Source organism: Capra hircus, chromosome 21 (assembly GCF_001704415.2).
Source record: "Capra hircus breed San Clemente chromosome 21, ASM170441v1, whole genome shotgun sequence".
In the NCBI taxonomy this organism is placed as follows: Eukaryota; Metazoa; Chordata; class Mammalia; order Artiodactyla; family Bovidae; genus Capra; species Capra hircus.
The window spans coordinates 57,490,248-57,514,935 of NC_030828.1; the positions used below are offsets into that span (position 1 = coordinate 57,490,248).

The window sequence follows — 24,688 nt, forward strand, 5'->3', positions numbered from 1 at the left end:
AGCGTCTACAATGTGGCAGACCTGGGTTTGATCCCTGGGTTGGGAAGATTCCCTGGAGAAGGAAACGGCAACCCACTCCAGTACTCTTGCCTAGAAAAACCCACGGACAGAGGAGCCTGATGTCCATGGGGTTGCAAAGAGTTGGACACGACTGAGCGACTTCACTCACCATGCAGAGTACATCATGTGAAATGCTGGGCTGGATGAAGCACAAGCTGGAGTCAAGATTGCAGGGAGAAATATCAATAACCTCAGATATGCAGATGATACCACTCTAATGGCAGAAAGTGAAGAGGAACTAAAGAGCTTCTTGATGAGGGTGAAACAGGAGAGTGAAAAGCTGGCTTAAAACAACATTCAAAAAACTAATATCATGGTCTCCAGTCCTATCACTTCATGGCAAATAGAAGGGGGAAAATTGGAAGCAGTGATAGATTTTATTTTCCTGGGTTCCAAAATCACTGTGGAGAGTGACTGCAGCCATGAAATTAAAATGCTTGCTCCTCAGAAGGAAAGCTATGACCAACCTAGACAGTATATCAGAGAAGGCAATGGCACCCCACTCCAGTACTCTTGCCTCGAGAATCCCATGGACGGAGGAGCCTGGTAGGCTACAATCCATGGGGTCGCTAAGAGTCGGGCACAACTGAGTGATTTCACTTTCACTTTTCACTTTCATGCATTGGAGAAGGAAATGGCAACCCACTCCAGTATTCTTGCCTGGAGAATCCCAGGGACCGAGGAGTCTGTTGGGCTGCTGTCTATGGGGTCGCACAGATTGGACATGACTGATGCGACTTAACAGCAGCAGCAGCAGACAGTATATTAAAAAGCAGAGACATCACTTTGCCTATAAAGGTTCCCACAGTCAAAGGTATGGGTTTGTTCTCCATTATTAAGACTTTGGCTTTTACTCTCAATGAGATGGGAAGCTGCTGCAGGGTTCTCTGCTGAGAAACAGGATGTTCTGTCTTAGATTTTAATTGGACTACTTAGGAAACTATTGAAAATCATGGATGGGGGACTAGGGAGGATTTTGTACAATGAGCCAGGTGAAAGATTATGTTGGCTTGGGTCAGACCAGGAGTATACTTAAGGCCACTTGTGATTTAAAAAGCTCTAAACACACAGTAGCATATGCTGAGTGGACAGTATCGGACCAAGTGTGGAATTATCTGGGCTGGAGGTAAACATAGGGAACTGTTACCAGGAAGATTGTGTTCAAATCCCAAAATATGTTTACTGAATGACTTAAGGTTGTTGAGGGAAGAGCTTTTTATTGAAAAATAAATGTGAATGGTAAAAAGTTAGAGCTTTTCAAGAAATGGAGAATTCTCAGCCTAGGCAGAGAATGTAGAACCCTTGGAATATCACCCAACCAGGACCCTAGCCTGAAGGTAGATATTGCAGACAGACGTGGCTATGGGATGAATGTTTCTTTGCCCCTGCCCCCCACAAAGTCATGTATTGAAATCCTAGTCCCTGAGAAGGACATGCACTTTTGGGAAATGGATTGGGATTGGCCCACAGAGCTCCCTTGCCCTTTCTGCCATGTGAAGTCACATCAAAAAGGCACGGGTTGTGAACCAGGAAGTGGGTTCCTTACCAGACACCACATCTGCTGGTGCCATGATCTTTAGTTTCTCTTAACTGTCAAGATTTCTTTTGAATATTTTGTCCATATCATACATAATTTAACACTCTTTTACCTAACTAAGAATTTTTGAGGTGGAAAAACATTGATTTAGTCACCATAGTGATCAGTATTAAAAATAATTGGTCAATTCTCTCAGTTCTGTTCTCAAAGCTTTTGCTAAACCAACTCAGCTAACACCAGCTATTGAAATTATTTGAATTAAGAATCGTCATCATGATTGGCACTTGTACAGTACTTTCATTTTAAAGGGACTTGGACATCCATTATATCATTTGACCCACCCACTAACTCTTTCAGTGGCTGTAGGTTTTATTGTTCCCATTTTACAGAAGAAGCAACTGAGGCTTAGTGAGATTAGGATTAGTCCTAGAATGAGTAAGTGGTAGGGCTGTCTTGAATCTGATTCTTCCTGACTCCAAGTCCAGGCTCAGAGTGTCTTTCCACACTGTACTTAAGTATTTTCCTATTAATATGCTTAATGCGTGTTTCCATAGCCTTCTTTTTCTATTGGCTTCGTTTGGTTTCCCAGCAGAGGGTCTTCCTAAGAGGAAGAGGGTGCCTGTCTCCCTCCTGGGTGGTTGCATGGGCGCACAGCTGCTTCCTCCTGTTTCCGATCTTGCATTTCCCTTTTCTGTGGTCCTTTCAGCTTCACTCACCATCGGAGGAAATCTCCTCCTTCCCTAGATTCGACTTCTAAATCTTCTCACAGCCCCCTGGCATTGGGACCTCCCATCTTAATCACCCGCAGGAGAGCCCATCTGAGAGGGGAGACAGAGGGCACGGACCGCAGCACGCCGGGAAGCCATGCTGAGGGTTACTTCTGCATTTCCTTCTTTGCGGTCCTCAGGAGCATCCTCGCCACCCTCCGGCCCCGGCTCTCTCCAGCCCGCCCCGGATCCGCCTCCCTCTCCTTCCTCTAGGAGGCTGAGACCAAGCGTGGGACGCACCTGTGTCCCTCTCCGGTCACCCCATTGAGGCATCGGGGGCTACTCCCGAAGCAGGATTTACAGGCCCGGAAAACGCCAATGGGAGATCCAAATGGTCGGGGACTCCGGCACTTTAAGAGGCTTTTCTCTGGGAAACACCCGTCCCCTCCGTGCGCCTTATGAATGGAAATACTCCTCCCCCGGTCGAGCCCATTTTCCCCATTTCACCAGGAGCCGCAGCTTGCTCTCTTCTTTCGGTCTCCCCGCCCACATCAACGCGGGCAGCTCCAGGAGGGGACGGACAGGAAGCCTTTGGCCGCCTATTAAATCCCACCCATTTCTCCGGGGGCGATTTCCTAACCTTCCGGGACCGAATTCTGCAATTTGATGTGCGTTTTGTCCGAATGGTAGCGACACGGGCCTAAGGGAGGGGGAAAGCGAGGGGGTGGGGGGTGGGGGGTATGCGCTCTTTTCCTCGCAACATCGCTGGCGGAGCGAGGGAGCTCACACGACACAGATTTTGGGGCAAAGCCTTTCCATCTGGACAGCACCATGTCCACCAAAGCGGAGCAGTGTAAGTAGCAGCCGGCCCGGCGTTCCGGCCCGGCCTCCGGCTGGGAGCTATTGCAGTTGCGGCGTTTGCGGCTGCTGGGAGACCTTGGCATCGTGCTGGTGCGGGGGTGGGGGCTGAGGCTGGGGCGGGTGGGGGGGTGGGGGGTGCAAGAGAAGGTGGGGGAGGGCGGACGTTAATGGGGACGCGGCGCTGTCCCCGGTGCTGAAAAATTATGCGGGCTTCCTCGGCTGGTGGTGGGGTTTCGCGAGACTGAAAGACCCTGCGAAATGAAATTAAAATGGGGTCATTCTTGAGGAAAAGAGGCCTCGTATCTTTCAGATAAACATTTCAGTATCTGTTGTTGGAGTGGGGGAAGGGGGGCAGCGGCAAATCAGGGGCGGGGAACTGTCAGTGCAACCAAAGCCTGCCTGGCCTTCTGAGCATGCCCAGTTCTCGATGCTGGAGCCATAGGGGAGTTTGAGTCTGCAGTTTCCACTTTGGGTTGGAGAGGCTAAAAGGCAGAGAAGGGGGAGGGAAACAAAAGCCAGGCAGAATTCTGGATTCAGTGTGAGGAAAAAATCAACAATATCAGCACTAATGCTGCAACTAACCCCAACCATAGGTTAAAGCAAGAGTCAGTGCTGGCAAGAAAGTGAAAGGGGCTCTGGGAAAATGATCAAATTATTTTTCCAAAGAGGTTTCTTTTGTAGGGCAGCTCACACAAATAGCAGGGAGATTTTAGTTGTCCCAGTCATGACTGGCAGTGTGTTTGTTGGAAACAACCTGCTAAGTCCTTGTGGACAGAGGAAGTTTCTAATCTGTTTCCTATAGCCTCTCTTATTGCAGTGCACATTAGTAGGCCTTTGGTATGTACTTGGTAGGTTGATTATCATGTAACCTTTTCCTGAGTGCACTTGAAGGATTCAGGAACTTAAACTTCTATAAATAAAAGGTGTTTTTACTAACCAATGCTTTTGAATTTATAACAAATATACCAAAACCTGTTCATGGAATTGACTCTTGTTTCTTTCAAAGCAGTACACAGTTATGTTGCTAATGCTGTTACTGCTTAAAAGTCTTTTAAATTCTTCTTTGGAATGACTGTAAAATCATTTTGTGAGATGCTGAGAACAGTAGTCTCAGTATTTTGGGGAAGTAGCTTGTGTTTGATAAAATGCAGTGTGTCACTTATTCACCAGGTAGATTGAATTAACTGAAGACTCAAAGAATTCCCAGATCAATGGTTCATTAGAGATCCTTTATGTTCACGTACCATCTAGTGTGTGTACCTTTATATATATTTTTGTTTGTTTCTTTTTGGAATCTGGACTACCTGAGTTTGGATCCTCATTCTGCTGTTTACTATTTGACCTTGGGCAAAATAATTGACTTCTTTTAATTTTATTTCCTCATCTGTAAACCTGGGGTAATAATGCCAATGGGATTGTTGTGATTATAAATGAGAGAATATATATAAATGTTGAGTGGTGAGTCAAGCATATAGCAAGTACTCAATAAATGATAGTTATGATACTGGCAGCTATTCCCCACTTATTAGTCCATTTCTTCTAAATCATTAGGAAGTTCTTTTGTGATTTTTTTGGCCTATTTTAACAAGTTAAATCTAAACGTCAAAGGTAAATTTTGCTTCTACAGAGGTTTTTGAAAAAATTGGATGCATTATATCTTGAGTAATGGTAACATAGTTGGAATTGGTGCAGAACTTCCCACATGAGAATATCACTCCCTTGAAAATTTTATTTTAGTACCTGTCATTTGCTTTTATAGTTACATATTATATAAGTAATATCAAGTGAAAGCCAGTGAGTATTACTGTCTTCTTTCTTGTTATATTTTGAGATGCACTGGATTCTTTGTCTTGTCTCTTTCCTGGGCAGTTAATGCCAAGATGAATATAATCTATATTTGACTTGGTTGTGTAGTGCATGTAGTATATAGTTTAGGTAATTTAGAATTTTTATAAAATCAGATTTTTATTTTCATCAGTAGATGATGGTAAGGATGCCATGTTTAAAGTTAGAACATGTGGATTTGAATTTTTCATGCTCTCCTGATTAACTATGAGACACAATTAACTGGGCAATTAATGTAATAGTTTTGTGCCTCAAAGTTTCCATCTGTGAAGTAAGGAGTAGGAGTAGCAACTATCTTTGTTAGCTGTTAGCATTTTGGAGGGCAAAGGAGGTAACATGACAGTAGGCTGTGAAAAGGATACAGATGCTTTGGGTGTTTGTAGGTATCTTTATTCAGGGTGAAGGGAAGTTAAGAATCTCTTTTGTCTCTCTTTTACATGTACTAACATGGATGAGTTGACACTCTAGTGCACATTATATACCTGAAAATAGAGCAGACACATGAAAGGCTGTGTGGTTGCTGTTTGCAAAGGGTGACTACTTTTTAACAAAGAGAAGTTGCAAATCTGTGATATTTTATTCTTGGACTCAGTAGGAGTATAGCTAGGAGGAAGGGGAAAGAGCAGGGAGGGGGGCTATGAGATTTTTCTCTCTGTTGGATGTGGAGACCACTGGAACGAGAATAAGTTCATTTCTTTTCTGCATTCAGAAGCATGCACATTACCACTTGCCTAAGGACCAAGGGGGAATGGAGGCTTAATGCAGTGTCGAAATATTATTTCTGTTATTTTTCTTCCTGTCGCCTCTTGATGTAGATAGAGGTTTCTTTGGTACAGGAAGTGGACATAGTTTGGTTGAGCTGTCAAGAGGAAGTACTTGCATTTCAACCAAACAAATTACGTGACTTACCTTTGAAATGTAATGTATCCCAGATGTGTGAAAGATGATTTTATTTTTATGTAGTAGCATTTTCTTTCATAAAATAAGTAAATTATCCAAGAAAGGCTAGGTATAGTTAAGACATAGTTTGGGGCCTGTTTGTATACATTTAATCAGTTTCCTATGCTTTGTGCAGATTATCATAACAGAAGGTGAAAGCTGCCTAGCAATTTCCAGGCGATTGCTCAGAGTTACAACTTTTTTACTTCAACTGCTGTGTGTGTTTTTTTTTTTTTTTGTTGTTGTTGTTTGTTTGTTTTAAAGTGAAACTTCACTGTAGTGAAAATGTTTATGTGGCTGATATAGAATGATAAAAATAAGAATTTGTAGTTCTTTTATTTGGGATTCTAAAGAGGAGAAAGAAGAATCCACTTCCCTCTCCCACTTTTTTGCTGTTTTGGGTTTAAATCCTAGTTCTGCTTCTTACATTCTCTGTGACCTTGGACAAGTTAACTCAACCTCTCTAAACCTCAACTGCATTATTCATAAAATGGGGATAGTCGTAGTTGTTGTGAAGATTAAATGAGGTGATCCATGAAAAGTACAGCACCGAATCTTGACACACAATAAATTAGTAAATATTCGTGTTCATCGTCAGTTGCTCAGTTGTGTCCGACTCTTTGCAACCCATGGACTGTAGCCCGCCAGGTTTCTTTGTCCATGAGACTTTTCAGGCAAGAATACTGGAGTGGTTTGCCATTTCTTCCTCCAGGAGATCTTCCCAACCATAATAAATATTAGCTATTATTATTATTATCATCAAGTATAAAACCTTGTGTTTACTGCTAAAATAAGGATAATTATAATGTTTGGCTCTAGCCCCCCAGAGTGCAGCAGAAAAAAAGAATAGCCATTGTTTAAATGGTATGTAGCCTATTAATGATTTTTTATTCTCCTTTCTTTGTCTCCAAGTCTCTTCAATAGCAATCAACCTAATCCATTTTGAATGGGAGGGAATCTCTGCATGACAATTCCTTAACTTGATATATCTAGCAGAAAACTAACTGATCATCTATACAGAACATTTCTAAGGCATGAATTGCCTATCCATCACCTGTTGTATTATGATGACAGTTGTAGCATCTGGTTACATAAATCACATACATAAATATCCATCAAAACATTTGTTAAATTTGGAAATTAACCTGCTGATACTTTGTGTATAAACTTACTATAATAATTACAGAAATATGAATGTGTGCCATTTTTAATGTGTTTACCCTATTCAACGTATTTATCCTGATAACTAAAAATCTTTTGATTACATCAAAACAAACATTTTAAGAGTATAGCTAATTAGCACTATGATTTGAAGCTGAACTTGCCCCATCCCTTACATATTTAAGGGTCATGCTTAGAGAAATCAAAAGAGAGTTTTATTTATTTTTATTACATTATTTGATAATATGACTAAAATGTTAAAAGCACTTCTTTGAATAGCACTGCAACCTATAGCCATTTAGAAGTCTTTGCACAACATTGCTAACTTCTTATAGAGGGAACTGTAGTTTTATTCACATGTGTGAAAATTAGAGTTTGGCTATTAACCATGTATGTGGTCGCAAAAAGAGCACCCAGTTTTCAGCTCTGATTTCTCTTCATGGTTTGACACTAGCTTTTCTATTCCCTATTTAATCTCTCCATTTCTTCTTTCTTTGCTGACTGTTTCTATTCAGATTTTTTTTTCTTACGGCTGCCTTTCTTCTCCTTATCTTTTTTAAAAAAATATTTATTTATTTAGACAAATGGGCTTTCTCTAGTTGTAGTGTGCTGGCTTCTCATTGCAGTGGCTTCTCTTGTTGGGGAACATGGGCTCTAGGCATGCGGCTTTAGTAGTGGTGGCTCGCAGGGTCTAGAGCAAGGTCTAGTAGTTGCGGTGTGCAGGCTTAGTTGCCTGGCAGCACGTGGGATCTTCTCTGCCAAGGGATCCAGTCTGTGTCCCCTGCACTGGTGGGTGGATTCTTATCCACTGGACCATCAGGGAAGTCCTCTTCTCCCTATCTTTAAAAACAGGGTTCTGTCATTATTCTTGTTTTTCTTTTTCAAATCCCATGGATTCTTTCTCTCCTTCACTCTTGAGGTACCAACTCTCACTTCTATGTGGATGACATTCAAATTCAGTTTTCTAGTCGAAACGTGTTTCTTGGCCTCTGTCCATATTCAAGCATCCTACAGGCAACTCAAACCCATATGCATTGTCTTTGGTCCTAAACTTGTAATTCTTTTTTATAGAACTCATTTTGGCAAATGGCACTATGATCTACACATTCACCTAAGTCAAAAAATTGGGAGTCTTCCTAAACTTCCACTGTGTGTGTGTATGTGGTCAGTCCAACTGTTTGCAACCCTATGGACTGTAGTCCGCCAGGCTCCTCTGTCCATGGGATTTTCCAGGCAGGATTCCTTCTCCAGGGGATCATCCTGACCCAGGGATCGAACCCAATGTCTCTTGCATCTCCTGCATTGACAGGTGGATTCTTTACCACTAGCACCATGTAGATGGTATTATGTTCATATCTGTGTCCTAAGCATGTAAATCGTTGTCTAGGGCACAGGGTTGCACAAAAACTGTTTCTTGAATAAGTAAAAATGGTTGAAGGTGAAGTAAGTGTCGTCTACAAAGAAGGATTACAGGGACTTCCCTGGTGGTCCAGTGGCTAAGACTCTGTACTCCCAATGCAGGGGGTCCGGGTTTGATCCCTGGTCAGGGAACGAGATCCCACATGTAGCAATTAAGAGTTCACATACTGCAACTAAGACACAGTGCAGCCAAATAAATAAATATATATTTTTTTTAGAAAAAAGGATTGAATAATTACATTTCTGGATAGCATTCATTTGAAGATTTCATATTTTCATTAATATGAGGTTCTATATTATATACAATTTTCACATGATTTTCAAATGGATTTATAAGCAATTAAAATATAGTTATCAAAAGTACTTAAAACATATTTGCTCAATCAAATTTTATAGTATTTCATAACAACTGATATTTCTGAATGTTCATTGTATTTTTGGTTCTTTCTCCTAGCTAAAGTTTTCTCTTAATATATTTAGCTTAATAATTACGATTCCTAATTGGTAGGCTACCCTATCACACAGCAGCTTTTTTTTAAAGATAAAGTGACAATACATCTGAAGTCAGGGACTCTTCATGTTGTAACTTGGATCCTTTGATAACATATCTGTTCAAGTTTTATGTGTTGATTACTCAATTAATAAAAAGGTTTTAAGTTGGGATTTTCATCTTACAGTATTATTATGTTGGAAACTCCTGTGTATTTTTCATATTCTGAAAAGATATTAATAGCTCAGCATAAATGAACACATATGTTGGCTTAGGAATGAAACGTTTATTGCATCCAAAGCTACCTTAAGCAAAAATGTGTACTTATCAATAAGCTCATTTCCTGTAGTATGGAAAGCTCAACCATTTCATTTAGAATATTTAACTTTTTTTTTCAATCTATACATTCCATTTCTGTCTGGTTTTTCTCTCCTTTCAGACGTTTCTTGAAAGGACAACACTTCTAAACAGCATAGAGTTTATCATGTATGTCTCATTTCCTGTTTAATGTGGGATTAAAATTGGAGGGAAATCAGCCTTTTAGAGTGTATTCTTCATCGGTCTCAGAAGCTTGATCTGACACGAGGATAAAACCTAAAGGATGTGTGTATATGTTTGTAGACATAGGTACTTATGTATGTGTGTGTGTGTGTATACCTACACATTTATATATATAATGCTATTTGCATTTTAAGAAGAAATGAGCTTGACAGGGAGGCCTGGCGTGCTGCGGTTCATGGGGTCACAAAGAGTTGGACACGACTGAGTGACTGAACTGAACTGAACTGAGCTTGCCTCAGGAGTGACAACAGGTAACTCCTAATCATATAACCAATTTGTCTTGTCAGAGTTACATGTATTTGAATCTTATGATCTCTAGAAAGGAGAGTTTAGATGTCTATTGTTTGTGCCTAGTATGTATTAGCACTTTGACATATATTAGTGTAATTCATTCTCACACTAGTTTTGAGAGTCAAATATTATTGTATTAGTGCTCTGGTTTTATGTCTTAAATATCCCTCAGATCCCTCACTTCCTGTTCATTCTTACTGTCGCCATCATAATTATGGAGTTCATCATTTCTCTATTATTACAGCCTTTTAATTTATCTCCCCTTGTCTGCTTTTGTCCTGATCAAGTCTGTCCTCACATAGTTCCCTTAGTAATTCATCTGAAATATAGAAGCTTCCATGTCATTCTCATCCTTCTTTCCTCTAAAACCCTTCAGTGGCTTCCTGTCATGTTTTACCCATGTTAGAGCCCCACCTCGCTGGGAGTTGGGTGAGCTCTTCCTGGATGTTAGACTGTATACTGTATATATAGAATTTTGGTTGTTCAGTTGTTAAGTCATGTCTGACTCTTTGCAACCCCATGGACTGCAGCACACTAGGTTCTGTCCTTCTCTGTCTCCTGGAGTTTTCTCAAACTCATGTCCGTTGAGTCAGTGATGTTATCCAGCCATCTCATCCTCTGCCACCCTCTACTCCTTTTGCCTTCAATCTTTCCCAGCATCAGGGTCTTTTCAAATAAGTTGCCTTTTTGCATCAAGTGGCCAAAGTATATGTAGAATGATTGCTCAATAAGATTGGGTGATAACATGACTTAATTTTGAGGCACTTTTTACATTATATTCCAGATGCTTCTTATTTCCTCCTTTAAACATGACATCTGAAACAGACTCAATACCTTATATATATTCACTAGTGCAGAGCTGTTGTTCAGTTACTCAATCATGTCAGACTCTTTGCAGCCCTATGGACTGCTGTACCCCAGGCTTCCCTATTCTTCACCATCTCCTGGATTTTGCTCAAGCTTATGTCCACTGAGTCAGTGAAGCCATCCAATGATTTATTCTCTGTCATCCCCTTCTCTTCCTGCCTTCAATCTTTCCTAGCATCAGGGTCTTTTCCAATGAGTCGGTTCTTGGCATCAGGTGGCCAAAGTATTGGAGCTTCAGCTTCAGCATCAGTCTTTCCAATGAATATTCAGGGTTGATTTCCTTTAAGATTGACTGCTGATCTCCTTGCTGTCCAAGGGACTTTCGAGAGTCTTCTACAGTACTACAGTTTGAAGGCATCAGTTCTTTGGTGGTCAGCCTTTCTTACTGTCCAGCTTTTACATCCATACATGACTACTGAAAAAAATCATAGCTTTGAATGTATGGACCTTTGTTGGCAAAGTAATGTCTCTACTTTTTAATATACTGTCTAGGTTTGTCACTGCTTTTCTTCCAAGGGGCTAGATTTCAAAATGTAAGGATCTCTTTAGCTTTATGTATTATAATGTCGAGCCTCTGGTTTGCTGAAACTTCCAGATCTTTTCCATAAGAATACCTGTTAAGCCTGTTTTCCTTCATTCTCCATCGTGCGGTAGGAAGATACAGAACTTGGCTTAACCCTGTATTAGTTTCCTAGGGCTGCTGTAACAAATTACCACAAACTGGGTGGATTTAAATAAGGCTAATTTATTCTCTCACAGTTCTGGAGGCAGTTGCTAAATTGTGTCCAACTCTTTGTGACCCCATGGACTGCAATACTCCAGGCTTCGCTGTCCTTTACTGTTTTCCAGAGTTTGCTCAAACTCAAGTCTGTTGAGTCAGTGATGCCATCCCACCATCTCATCCTCTGTCGTCCCCTTCTCCTCCTGTCTTCAGTCTTTCCCAGTGTCAGGGTCTTTTCCAATGAGTCAGCTCTTCGCATCAGGTGGCCAAAGCATTGCAGCTTCAGCACCAGTCCTTCCAATGAATTTTCAGAGTTAATCTCCTTGAGGATTGACTGGTTTGAACTCCTTGCTGTCCAAGGGACTCGCCAGAGTCTTCGCCAGTTTGAAAGCATCAATTTGTTGGCACTCAGCCTTCTTTATGGTCCAACTCTCACATCTTTACATGATTACTGGGCTAAAAGTCCAAAGTAAAGGTGCTGGAAAAGCCATGTTTCCTCTACTGGCCTTCCTTGCCTCTCTTCAACCTTCTGGTGATTGCTGGGGATCCTTGGTATTCCTTGGCTTGTGCTATATCACTCTAATCTCTGCCTCTGTCTTCACGTGGCCCTGTGATCTCTGTGTCTCTGTACCCAGTCTCTTCTTTTCTCTTATATATGCCTCATTCATTGGATTTAGTTCAGTTTGGTTCAGTCACTCAGTCGTGTTCAACTCTTTGAGACCCCATGTACTGCAGCACACCAGGCTTCCCTGTCCATCATCAAACCCCAGAACTTGCTCAAACTTATGTATATCGAGTGAGTGATGCCATTCAACCATCGTATCCTCTGTTATTGCCTTCTCCTACTGCCTTCAATCTTTCCCAGCATCAGGGTCTTTTCAAATGAGTCAGCTATTCGCATCAGGTGGCCAAAGTATTGGAGTTTCATCTTCTACATCAGTCCTTCCAATGAATATTCAGGACTGATTTCCTTGAGGATGGACTGGTTGGATCTCCTTGCAGTCCAAGGGACTCTCAAGAGTCTTCTCCAATACCACAATTCAAAAGCATCAATTCTTCAGCACTCAGCTTTCTTTATGGTCCAACTCTCACATCCATGCATGACTACTGAAAAAACCATAGCTTTGACTAGATAGACCTTTGTTGGCAAAGTAATGTCTCTACTTTTTAATATGCTGTCTAGATTTGTCATAGCTTTTCTTCCAAGGAGCAGGTGTCTTTTAATTTTGTGGCTGCAGTCACCATCTGCAGTGATTTTGGAGTCCCCCCCAAAATTAAGTCTGTCACTGTTTCTACTGTTTCCCTATCTATTTGCCATGAAGTGATGGGACTGGATGCCATGATCTTACTTTTCTGAATGTTGAGTTTTAAGCCAACTTTTTCACTCTCCTCTTTCACTTTCATCAAGAGGCTCTTTAGTTCTTCTTTGCTTTCTGCCATAAGGGTGGGGTCATCTGCATATCTGAGGCTATTGATGTTTCTCCCGGCAGTCTTGATTCCAGCTTGTGTTTTATCCAGCCTGGCCTTTCTCATGATGTTCTCTGCATATAAGTTAAATAAGTAGGGTGATAATATACAGCCTTGATGTACTCCTTTCCCGATTTGGAACCAGTCTGTTGTTCCATGTACGGTTCTAACTGTTGCTTCCTGACCTGCATACAGATTTCTCAAGAGGCAGGTCAGGTAGTCTGGTATTCCCATCTCTTGAAGAAATTTCCACAGTTCATTGTGATCCACACAGTCAAAAGCTTTATGTGGTCTATGAATCAGAAGTAAATGTTGTTCTGGAACTCTCTTGCTTTTTCTATGTTCCAGTGGATGTTGGCAATTTGATCTCTGATTTCTCTGACTTTTCTAAATCCAGGCTTGAACATCTGAAAGTTCTAACTTCACATATGTACTGTTGAAGCCTTGCTTGGAGAATTTTGAGCATTACTTTGCTAGCGTGTGGGCTTCCCTTGTAGCTCAGATGGTAAAGAGTCTGCCCGCAGTGTGGGAGACCTGGGTTCGATCCCTGGGTGGTAAGATCCCCTGGAGAAGAAAACGGCTACCCACTCCAGTATTTTTGCCAGGAAAATCCATGGATAGAGGAGCCTGGCAGGCTACAGTCCATGGGATTGCAGAGAGTCAGACATGACTGAGCGACTTCACTTGCTAGTGTGTGAGATGAGTCTAACTGTGTGGTAGTTTGAACATTCTTTGACATTGCCTTTTTGGGACTGAAATGAAAACTGACCTTTTCCAGTCCTGTGGCCACTGCTGAGTTTTCCAAATTTCCTGGCATGTTGAGTGCAGCACTTTAACAGCATCGTCTTTTAGGATTTCAGATAGCTCAACTGGAATTTCATCACCTCCACCAGCTTTGTTTGTAGTGATGCTTCCTAAGGCTCACTTGACCGCATTCCAGGATGTCTGGCTGTAGGTGAGTGATCAAACAGTTGTGGTTATTTGGGTCATGAAGATCTTTTTCGTATAGTTCTCCTGGTAAGAAGTTCTTACCACTTCTTCTTTATATCTTCTGTTCTTTTAGGTCCATACCATTTCTGTCCTTTATTGTGCCCATCTTTGCATGAAATGTTCCCTTGGTATTTCCCTCTATTTCTTTGCTTTGATTGCTGAAGAAGACTTTCTTATCTCTCCCTGCTATTCTTTTGAACTCTACCTTCAGATGGGTATCTTTCCATTTCTCCTTTGCCTTTAGCTCCTCTTCTTTTCTCAGCTATTTGTAAGGCCTCCTCAGACAATCATTTTGCTGTTTTGGATTTCTTTTTCTTTGCAATGGTCTTGATCACTGCCTCCTGTGCAATGTCACAGTTTGGTTAGTTTTCTGTGATTGTGGTTTTTATTCTTTCTTCCCACTCATGGATAAGATGATTGGATTTAGGGCCCAGCTTAAACCAGTTTGACCTCATTTTAATCTGTTTACATCTACAAAGACCTTATTTTCAAATACGTTTACAGTTATGGGTATCAGAGTTTAAGACTTGAACATAGTACTTTTGGGGACACAGTTCAACCCACTACAGACTATTGAATTTCATCTTTTTAGTATCATCTCATTGATGTGCCTGATTTTATCATTCAACACAATAACCATTCCTTCATTAGTTTTGCATCAGTTACCAAAGTGACATGCTTCCCTATATAAAATACCCCCCCCCAATGTTGATTGAGAGAAAAGAAGTAAAAAAAAAATCATGTGATATACCATTAAATAGCTTATTTTGGGTTACTTTTACACCCTTAATCAATATATCTTAAATAAGACAGTTTCATCAACTACAAATGCATTCTATTGTGGTACTACCCAATCATATTTCTTCCAGTTGTACATTTTCTTTCTCTCTCTTTTTTGGCAAGGCCTAGAGACATGAAGGATTTTAGTTCCATCCAGGGATAGAACCAGTACCCCTTGCACTGGGCACTTGGAATTTTAACCACTGGACCACCAGGGAGGTCCCAGCTTGTCTATTCTCCTATTCAAAAAATATTTTTTGAGTGTCTGCAATGTGTCAGGCTCTGTACCAGGCTCTAGAGGAGCTTACAGTTTGAGTTCACTTTCAGTTCAGTTCAATAGCTCAGACATATCTGACTCTTTGTAACCCTGCAGCACACCAGGCTCTTCTGTCCATCACCAACTCCTGGAGGTTGCTCAAACTCACGTCCATTGAGTTGGTGATGCCATCCAGCCATCTCATCCTCTGTCATCCCCTTCTCCTCCTGCCTTCAATCTTTCCCAGCATCAGGGTCTTTTCAAATGAGTCCATTCTTCACATCAGGTGGCCAAAGTATTGGAGTTTCAACTTGAGCAATCAGTCCTTCCGATGAATATTCAGGACTGATTTTTTTTTTTTTTTTTTTTTTTTTTAGGATTGATTGGCTTGATCTCCTTGCAGTCCAAGGAACTCTCAAGAGTCTCCTTCAATACCATATTTCAAAAGCATCGATTCTTCGGTGTTAAGCTTTCTTTATAGTCCAACTCTCACATCCATATATGACTACTGGACAAACCATAGCTTTGACTAGATGGACCTTTATGGGCAAAGTGATGTCTCTGCTTTTTAATATGCTGTCTAGGTTGGTCATAGCTTTTCTTCCAAGGAGCAAACATCTTTTAATTTCATAGCTGCAGTCACCATCTGCAGTGATTTTGGACCCCCCAAAAATTAAGTCTGTCACTGTTTCCCCATCTGTTTGCCATGAGTGATGGGACTGGATGCCATGATCTTAGTTTTCTGAATGTTGAGTTTTAAGCCAACCTTTTCACTTTCCTCTTTCACTTTCATCAAGAGGCTCTTTAGTTCTTCTTTGCTTTCTCCATAAGGGTGGTGTCATCTGCATATCTAAAGTTATTAATATTTCTTCCAGCAATCTTGATTCCAGCCCAATCTTATGCTTCCTCCAGTCCAGAATTTCTGCATAGAAGCTAAATAAGCAGGGTGATAATATACAGCCTTGACATACTCGTTTCCTAATTTGGAGCCAGTCCATTGTTCCATGTCCAGTTCTAACAGTTGCTTCTTGACCTGCATACAGATTTCTCAGGAGGCAGATAGGTGGTCTGGTATTTCTATCTCTTGAAGTATTTTCCACACTTTGTTGTGAACCACACCGTCAAAGGCTTTGGCATAGTCAGTGAAGTTGAAGTAGATGTTTTTCTGGAACTATCTTGTTTTTCTATGATCCAGGAGATGTTGGCAATTTGATCCCTGGTTCCTCTGCCTTTTCTAAATCCAGCTTTACGTACTGTTGAAGCCTGGCTTGGAGACTTTTGAGCATTACTTTGCTAGCATGTGGGGTAAATACAATTGTGCAGTAGTTAGAGTGTTTTTTGGCATTGCCTTTCCAGTCCTTGGCCTCTGCTGACTTTCCAAATTTGCTGGCATATTGAGTGCAGCACTTTTACAGCATCATCTTTTAGGATTTGAAATAGCTCAACTGCTCAACTGGAATTCCATCTCCTCCACTAGCTTTGTTCATAGCGTTGCTTCCTAAGGCCCCTTGACTTCACATTCCAGGATATCTGGCTCTAGGTGATCACACCATTGTGGTTATGTGGGTCATGAAGATGTTTTTTGTATAGCTCTGTGTATTCTTGCCACCTCTTCTTAATATCTTTGGTTTCTCTTAGGTCCATACCATTTCTGTCCTTTATTGTGAGTTCACTTTTCTGAGATGTATGTGTTCTACCTTTAGCTTTCCTTTGTTACTCTGTCCAGATTCCCCCAAAGAAATAAGACACTGAAGTGAACTTGGCATGACTTATTCATAGAGAGCCAATCCTTGTCTTTTATTATCCTTGTTGTATTCTCTCTCTTTTTTAGACTGTAGGCTAAATTTTATTTTAGAGTATTGTACTCAAATCTCTTTTCCCTGATCAACATTATTTTTATTTTCCAAATTTTTCTGGCTATTATTTTTTATTCTTTCAGACTAATGTGATAATCAAATTGGATAGCTCCAGAAAAGAGCTTGATGGTATTTTTGAGTATCACTTTAAATTTATAAAATCACTTAGGAAAAAATGACATCTTCAGATTATTGAATTTTACTGTCTAGGAACATGGTATGTCTTTCTATTTGTTTTCAAGTTTTTTTCTTGGCTTTCCTAAAGGTGCTTTTAGAAAGGGTGTTTTTTATAATTTCTTGTTAAGCTTATGCTTAGCATTTTTTGATATATATTTTTTCTATCATAATTGAGGTTTGTCTTCTATATTTTTGTGTTTGTACATGAATAGTATTAATTTTTGTATGCCAATTTTATAACCCTACTTTACCAAATTATTTTAATTTTGTACTTGTTTTTCCATCTATTCTTCAGGTTTTCAAAATATAAATAATTATATAATCTAGAAATAGAAAATAATTTTACTCTTTTCTATCCAATTTTTTATCTCTAATTATGTTCTCTTTTATAATTGCATTGGCAAATATTTCCAACACTACTTTAAATATAGCATAGAGAGTGAGTATTGTGTCATTTTGAATCTTAGTAGGAAAGCCACTAATTTCTCTATTAAAATTTTTGGGGGTGTCGAGGTAACATATTAAGGTATTAAGGAAGTGTCCATCAATTTTTATTTTATTGAGTTAAAAAAAACTTGAGTGGTGTTGAATTTTGTCAAGTTCATTTTCTTTATCTATGGAGACCATATGACTTCTATTCATTAATATGCTGGATTGGAGTTTATCATGTTTTATTTAGTAATTTTTGCATTGATATTTGTAAGTTAGATTGGTCCATTGTTTTTTGGAGGGATAGGGTGGGGAGTGATTCTGGTCAGTTTCTGGGAACAGTGTTATACTCACTATGTGAAATGGGTTTGGAAGATTTCCTTTTTTTCTCCTATGCTCTGGAATAATTAAAGTAACACTGGAAGTTTTCTGATCTTTCAAAGTTTGTTAGGGTTCCCTTGTGAAATCATCTGGCCTATTGTTTTTTTTTTTAATAGTGAAACTTTTTAACTTCTTCTTTTATTTTCTCTATGATCTTTGTTCTATTTAGACTTTCTGTTTCTACTGGGGTCAATTTTGGTAAGTTTTATTTCTCTAAAATTTTTTCCATTTCATCTAAGTTTTCAAATTTGTTTGCATAGAGGAGGGAGGGGGATTCAGGATGGGGAACACATGTATACCTGTGGTGGATTCATGTTGATGTATGGCAAAACCAATACAATATTGTAAAGTAAAAGAAAAAAGAAAAATTTTAATTTCCCCTGTTCTGATGTTTTATTTTCTCGTTGTTATTTCTGATGTTGTGTACTTAGTGTTGTGCATTTTGTTTTTTCTCTCCCAAATCCCCACCACCTTTTTTCCCCTATATATTTAGTTAGCGGTTTGTCTATTTTGTTAATTTTTTTCTAAGGAACCAGTTTTGGAATTATTTATTATTTCTGCTGCTTTTTTAAAGTTTACGTTCTCATTTTATTAAATCTCTTTTCCGCAAACATCTTTTTTTTTTTCCTAGCTTTTTGTGTTAGGTGTTTAATTTTTTTCATATAGGCATTTCATGCCATATGTTTTCTTTTGCATTTCATTTAGGTGTAGGCTACAGATTCTGTTAATATCAGGTTTTTATTATTACTTTCACAAAGTTCTGCCAGTTAATTTTGTATTTTTGCCTTTGACTCAAATGTTGTTTAAAAGTGTGCTTGTAAATTTCCATGTGGAAGGGCATATTTGTTTTTTATTTCGTATGTATGTTTCTGTTTCTTTTAAAAATTGAGGTTATAATTAAAATGTAACATTAGTTTAAGTTGTGCAACATAATTCAGTATTTGTGTATAGAAACTTTCCTGGCAGTCCAGTGATTAGGACCCTATGCTTCCAATGCAGGGGGTGCAGGTTTGATACCTGGTCAAGGAATTAAGATTCTGCATGCTGTGCAGTGTGGCAAAAAAAAAAAAAAAATTTTGTGCATATTGCAAATGATTACTGTAGTAAGTCTAGTTAACATCTTTTTATTTTGGTATTGATTTTGACTTTTATTGCATTATAGTGTCAGGATGGTGTTTGCATTATTTCTATTCTTTGAAAATTATTGAGCTTTTCTTTGTGGCATAAGATTATCAGTTTTTGTGAATGTTCCATGTGTACTTGAAAAAAAATTGTAATCACTATTATTGGGGTTCAAAATTTGATATATATCTTAAAGATCCACCTTACCTATGTTGCCCTCATTAATTTTTAGTCAGCTCAATCTTGGATTTTGAGATGTATGTTAAATCTCCTAACATTAGTGTGTTTCTGCCTATTTCTCTTTGAATTTCCTGTAGGTTTCAGCTTAATGAAAGTTATTGCTGTGTTATTGGATGCATAAATATTAATAACTGTAATATCCTCATTGTGAATTGTAGCCTTAAGCATTATGCAGTGGCCTTTTTAATACATTGTAATGGTTTTTGGTCTCACTTCCACCTTGTCAGGTATCAAGATTAAGACCCCTGTTTTCTTTTTATTTGTGTTTGCCCGAAACATCTTTCTCCATCCTTTTATTTTTAACTCTTTTCAATCTCTTTGTTTTAGGTGTATCTCTTGTATTCTGCATAGTGCTGGATTTTGATTCATTAGCCTTTTCTTTCAATAGGGGAGTTAAGCCCATTTCCATCTACTGATATGATTAATGTGTTTGACATCAGTTCTATCATATTGTTTTTTTTTTTTTGTCTTTTGTATCTATGCTTTTTCATTATGCAGTCAGTTTTATCTGTTTGTTTGTCCTATTGGTTAACTGTATATTTAATACTAATACCTTTATATGATACCATTAATATACTTTCTTTTGGGCTTATTGGTTCCCTGCATTGAACAATATTGAAATTATCTTGTAAGCTCTTCTCCCTTACTCCTTCTATTCCAGTATCTGATCTAAAGCAATATCCTATTATTTCCAGTTAATGTCTAATCGACAGTCATATCTACACGCACTCCTTATTCTCTTTTCCCCAGTTTTTGATCATTTATACTTGTCTACCAGCTTCCCTGGTGACTCAGATGGTATCTGCCTGCAATGCTGAGACCTGGGTTCAGTCCCTGTGTTGTGAAGATCCGCTGGAGAAGGGAATGGCAATCCACTCCAATATTCTTGCTTGGAAAATTCCATGGACAGGGGAGCCTGGCAGGCTATATCCATGGGGTTGCAAAGAGCTGGACATGACTGAGCGACTAACACACACACACACACATACTTGTCTATTATATTTTCTCTTTTGTGACCATGGGTTAACTTTGTTCTATACGAATATTTATATTTAGTGCTCACCAATCATTCTTATGTTACTGTCTCTCAGTCTTTGGTTGTCTGAATGTTTTTTTTTTTCTACTATTAATACATTCTTTAGTAAGGGTTCCCAGGATCAATGTACTTTGAGTTTCAGTAAGTTTATAATTGTTTGCTGCTTTGTACTTGGAGGCCAGTTTGGGTAGATGTAAAATCCATGGTTCATATTTCTCTTCCTTTCGTATTTTAAATTTGTCACATCATGTTCTTTGTTCATCTAACTCAGTGAAACTGTGAGCCGTGACATGTAGGGCCACTGAAGATGGATGGGTCATGGTAGAGAGTTCTGACAAAAGGTGGCCCACTGGAGAAGAGAATGGCAAACCACTTCAGTATTCTTGCCTTGAGAACTCCAGGAACAGTATGAAAAAGCAAAAAGATAGAACACTGAAAGATGAACTCCCCAGGTCAGTAGTTGCCCAATATGCTACTGGAGATCAGTGGAGGAGTAACCCCAGCAAGAATGAAGAGATGGAGCCAAGGCAAAAACAACACCCAGTTGTGGATGTGACAGGTGATGGAAGTAAAGTCCGATGCTATAAAGAGCAATATTGCATAGGAACCTGGAATGTTAGGTCCATGAGTCAAGGCAAATTGGAAGTGGTCAAACAGGAGATGGCAAGAGTGAATATTGACTTTTTAGGAATCAGCAAGCTAAAATGGATTGGAATGGGTGAATTTAACTCAGATGACAACTATATCTACTACTGTGGGCAAGAATCCCTTAGAAGAAATGGAGTAGCCATCATAGTCAATGAAAGAGTCTGAAATGCAGTACTTGGATGCAATCTCAAAATGACAGAATGATCTTTGTTTGTTTCCAAGGCAAACCATTCAGTATCACCGTAATCCAAGTCTATGTGCTCACCATGATGCTGAAGAAGCTGAAGTTGTATGGTTCTATGAAGACCTACAAGACCTTCTAGAACTAACACACAAAAAAGATGTCCTCTTCATTATAGGGGGCTGGAATGCAGAAGTAGGAAGTCAAGAGCTACCTGGAGTAACAGGCAAATGTGGTCTTAGAGTACAAAGTGAAGCAGGTCAAAGGCTAACAGAGTTTTGCCAAAGAACACATTGGTCATAGCAAACACCCTCTTCCAGCAACACAAGAGAAGACTCTACACATGGACATCACCAGATGGTCAATACCAAAACCAGATTGATTATAATTATTGCAGCCAAAGAGGGAGAAGCTCTATACAGTCAGCAAAAACAAGACCGAGAGCTGACTATGGCTCAGATCACCAACTCCTTATTGCCAAATTCAGACTTAAACTGAAGAAGTAGTAGAGAACCACTAGACCATTCAGGCATGACTTAGATCAAATCCCTATGCTTATGCAGTGGAAGTGACAAATAGACTCAAGGGATTAGATCTGATAGACAGAATGCCTGAAGAACTATGGACGGAGGTTCACGACATTGTACAGGAGGCAGTGATCAAGACCATCCCCAAGAAAAAGAAATGCAAAAAGGTAAAATGGTTGACCAAGGAGGCCTTACAAAAAAGACTCAAAAGGCAAAGGAGAAAAGGAAAGATATACCCATTTGGATGCAGAGTTCCAAAGGATAGCAAGGAGAGATAAGAAAGCCTTCCTTAGTGATCAGTGTAAAGAAAGAGAGGAAAACAATAGAATGGGAAAGACTAGAGATCTCTTCAAGAAAATTAGAGATACCAAAGGAACATTTCATGCAAAGATGGGCACAATAAAGGACAGAAACATAATGGACCTTACAGAACAGAAGATATTAAGATGAGGTGGCAAGAATACACAGAACTATACAAAAAACATCTTCATGACCCACATAACCATGATGGTGTGATCACTCACCTAGAGCCAGACATCCTGGAATGTGACATCAAGTGGGCCTTAGGAAGCAACACTAGGAACAAAGCTAGTAAAAGTGATGGGATTCCAGCTGAGCTATTTCAAAGCCTAAAAGATGATGCTGTGAAAGTGCTGCACTCAATATGCCAGCAAATTTGGAAGTCAGCAGTGGCCACAGGACTGGAAGAGGGCAGTTTTCATTCCAATCCCGAAGAAAGGCAATGCCAAAGAATGTTCAAACTATCACACAGTTTCACTCAGCTCACATGATAGCAAAGTAATGCTCAAAATTCTCCAAGCCAGGATTCAACAGTACATGAACCGTGAACTTCCAGATGTTCAAGCTGTATTTAGAGAAGGGAGAAGAACCAGAGATCAAGTTGCCAACATCCACTGGATCATCAAAAAAGCAAGAGAGTTCCAGAAAGCATCTACTTCTGCTTTATTGACTACGCCAAAGCCTATGACTGTGTGGATCACAACAAACTGTGGAAAATTCTTCAAGAGAAGGGAATACCAGACCACCTTACTTGCCTCTGGAGAAATTTGTATGCAGGTCAGGAAGCAACAGTTACAACTGGATGTGGAACAATGGACTGGTTCCAAATAGGAAAAGGAGTACATCAAGGCTGTATATTGTCACCGTGCTTATTTAACTTATATGCAGAGTACACCATGAGAAATGCTGGGCTGGAGGAAGCATAAGCTGGAATCAAGATCACCGGGAGAAATATCATTAACCTCAGATATGCAAATGACACCACCCTTATGGCAGAAAGTGAAGAAGAACTAAAGAGCCTCTTGACGAAGGTGAAAGAGGAGAGTGAAAAAGTTGGCTTAAAGCTCAACATTCAGAAAACGAAGATCATGGCATCTGGTCCCTTCACTTCATGGCAAATAGATGGGGAAACAGTGGAAAGAGTGACAGACTTAATTTTGGGGGGCTCCAAAATCACTGCAGATGGTGATTGCAGCCATGAAAGTAAAAGATGCTTGCTCCTTGGAAGATAAGTTGTGACCAACCTAGACAGCATATTAAAAAGCAGAGACATCATTTTGCCAACAAATGTCTGTAGCCAAAGCTATGGTTTTTCCAGTAGTCATGTATGGTTGTGAGAGTTGGACTATAAAGAAAGCTGAGTGCCGGAGAATTGATGCTTTTGAACTGTGGTGTTGGAGAAGACTCTTGAGAATCCCTTGGACTGCACAGAGATCAAACCAGTCCATCCTAAAGGAAATCAATCCTGAATATTCATTGGAAGGAGTGATGCTGAAGCCAAAAGTGCAGTACTTTGGCCACCTGATGGGAAGAACTGACTCATTGGGAAAGACCCTGATACTGGGAAAGATTGAAGGCAGGAGGAGAAGGGGAAAACAGAGGATGAGATAGTTGGATGGCATCATTGACTCACTGGACTTGAGTTTGAGTAAGTTCCAGGAGTTGGTGATGGACAAGGAAGACTGCTTTGCTGCAGTCCATGTGGTCACAAAGAGAGGGACACAAATAGCGACTGAACTAATGTTCTTTGCGTATTAGGAATAGGTTGAAAAGTCAGGGGACAATCTTGTTTTCTTTCTCTTATTGGTGTCTTAGCCTTTTTGCATGGTTGTCTAAATGATGTTTTATTTTCTTTTTAAAGTAATTTAAACTATAATATGATTCAGTGTTGGTCATGCTGAAATGATTGTGCTGAAATATGATATATAAATTTGACACTTTTTTCCTTAATTTTAGGAAAGTGGTCTGAAATTATAGAGTATAATTTAATATTTATTTTGGCTTATCATTTGACATTCTTTGTGATTCTGTCATATGTACACTGAGTCTTTTTTGCTTATCTTCTGTATGGATCACTTTCGATTGGAAGTTTTAAAAATGTCTCTCTGCGTTTCTTTTGTGGTTTTAGAGAGTCATCCATGCAGTATATCTTTATCAGTCTTTATATGAACTAACCTATTCATGTTGTTTCCACATGCATATATATTCATTTAGCTGTTAAGTTGAAATGTCAAATATGAATAAAATTGACAGTATTTAGTTGAATATCATTACCTTACTTTTCATAAATCCAAGCTTATTCACTATAAGTAAGTACAAGTGGCTATATCATTCTGTCTTCTAATGTAGCATGCCCAAGTATCTCCATATTCTAGTATGTGTTATTTTATCCTCTTTTTGTTTATTATGGAAATAGTTACATACAACAAAATTTTGTTTTCAGGAAAAAAAAAACTGTTTTCAAAGCACAGTTCAATGACTTTTGTTAAGCAGATAGAATTGTGTAAGCATCACCTTAAACAGTGTATTGAGTAGTTCTCTTACCTGAAGAATATTCCTTGTGCCCTTTTGCTCTTGATCTCCTTCTACGCCTGACTCCAGGCAGTCATTCATCTGCTTTCCATCACTATAGTTTGCCTTTTCTAGAATTTCATATAAATGGAATCATTCAGTACATAGTCTTTCAATTTGACTACTTTCATTTAGCGTAATATTTTTGAAATTCACTAATGCTGTTGTGTGTATATATATATATATACATATTTGCTCTATAGTGTTCTATGATATGTATATATCATTTGGGTTGTTTTCAGGTTTTGGCCATAATGAAAAATGCTGC

The 24,688-nt window shown here is 39.3% G+C and overlaps 1 protein-coding gene across 1 annotated transcript in view; it reads left to right on the forward strand.

The window, feature by feature from the left end:
* UNC79 (unc-79 homolog (C. elegans)) overlaps window positions 3,058-24,688 on the forward strand; it is a 275,479-nt gene continuing 253,848 nt past the window's right edge. The window contains exon 1 of the mRNA XM_018066543.1: window positions 3,058-3,157. Within this exon, the coding sequence (XP_017922032.1) occupies window positions 3,136-3,157 (22 nt within the window). The 5' untranslated portion in view covers window positions 3,058-3,135. The remainder of the gene's footprint in view (window positions 3,158-24,688) is intronic.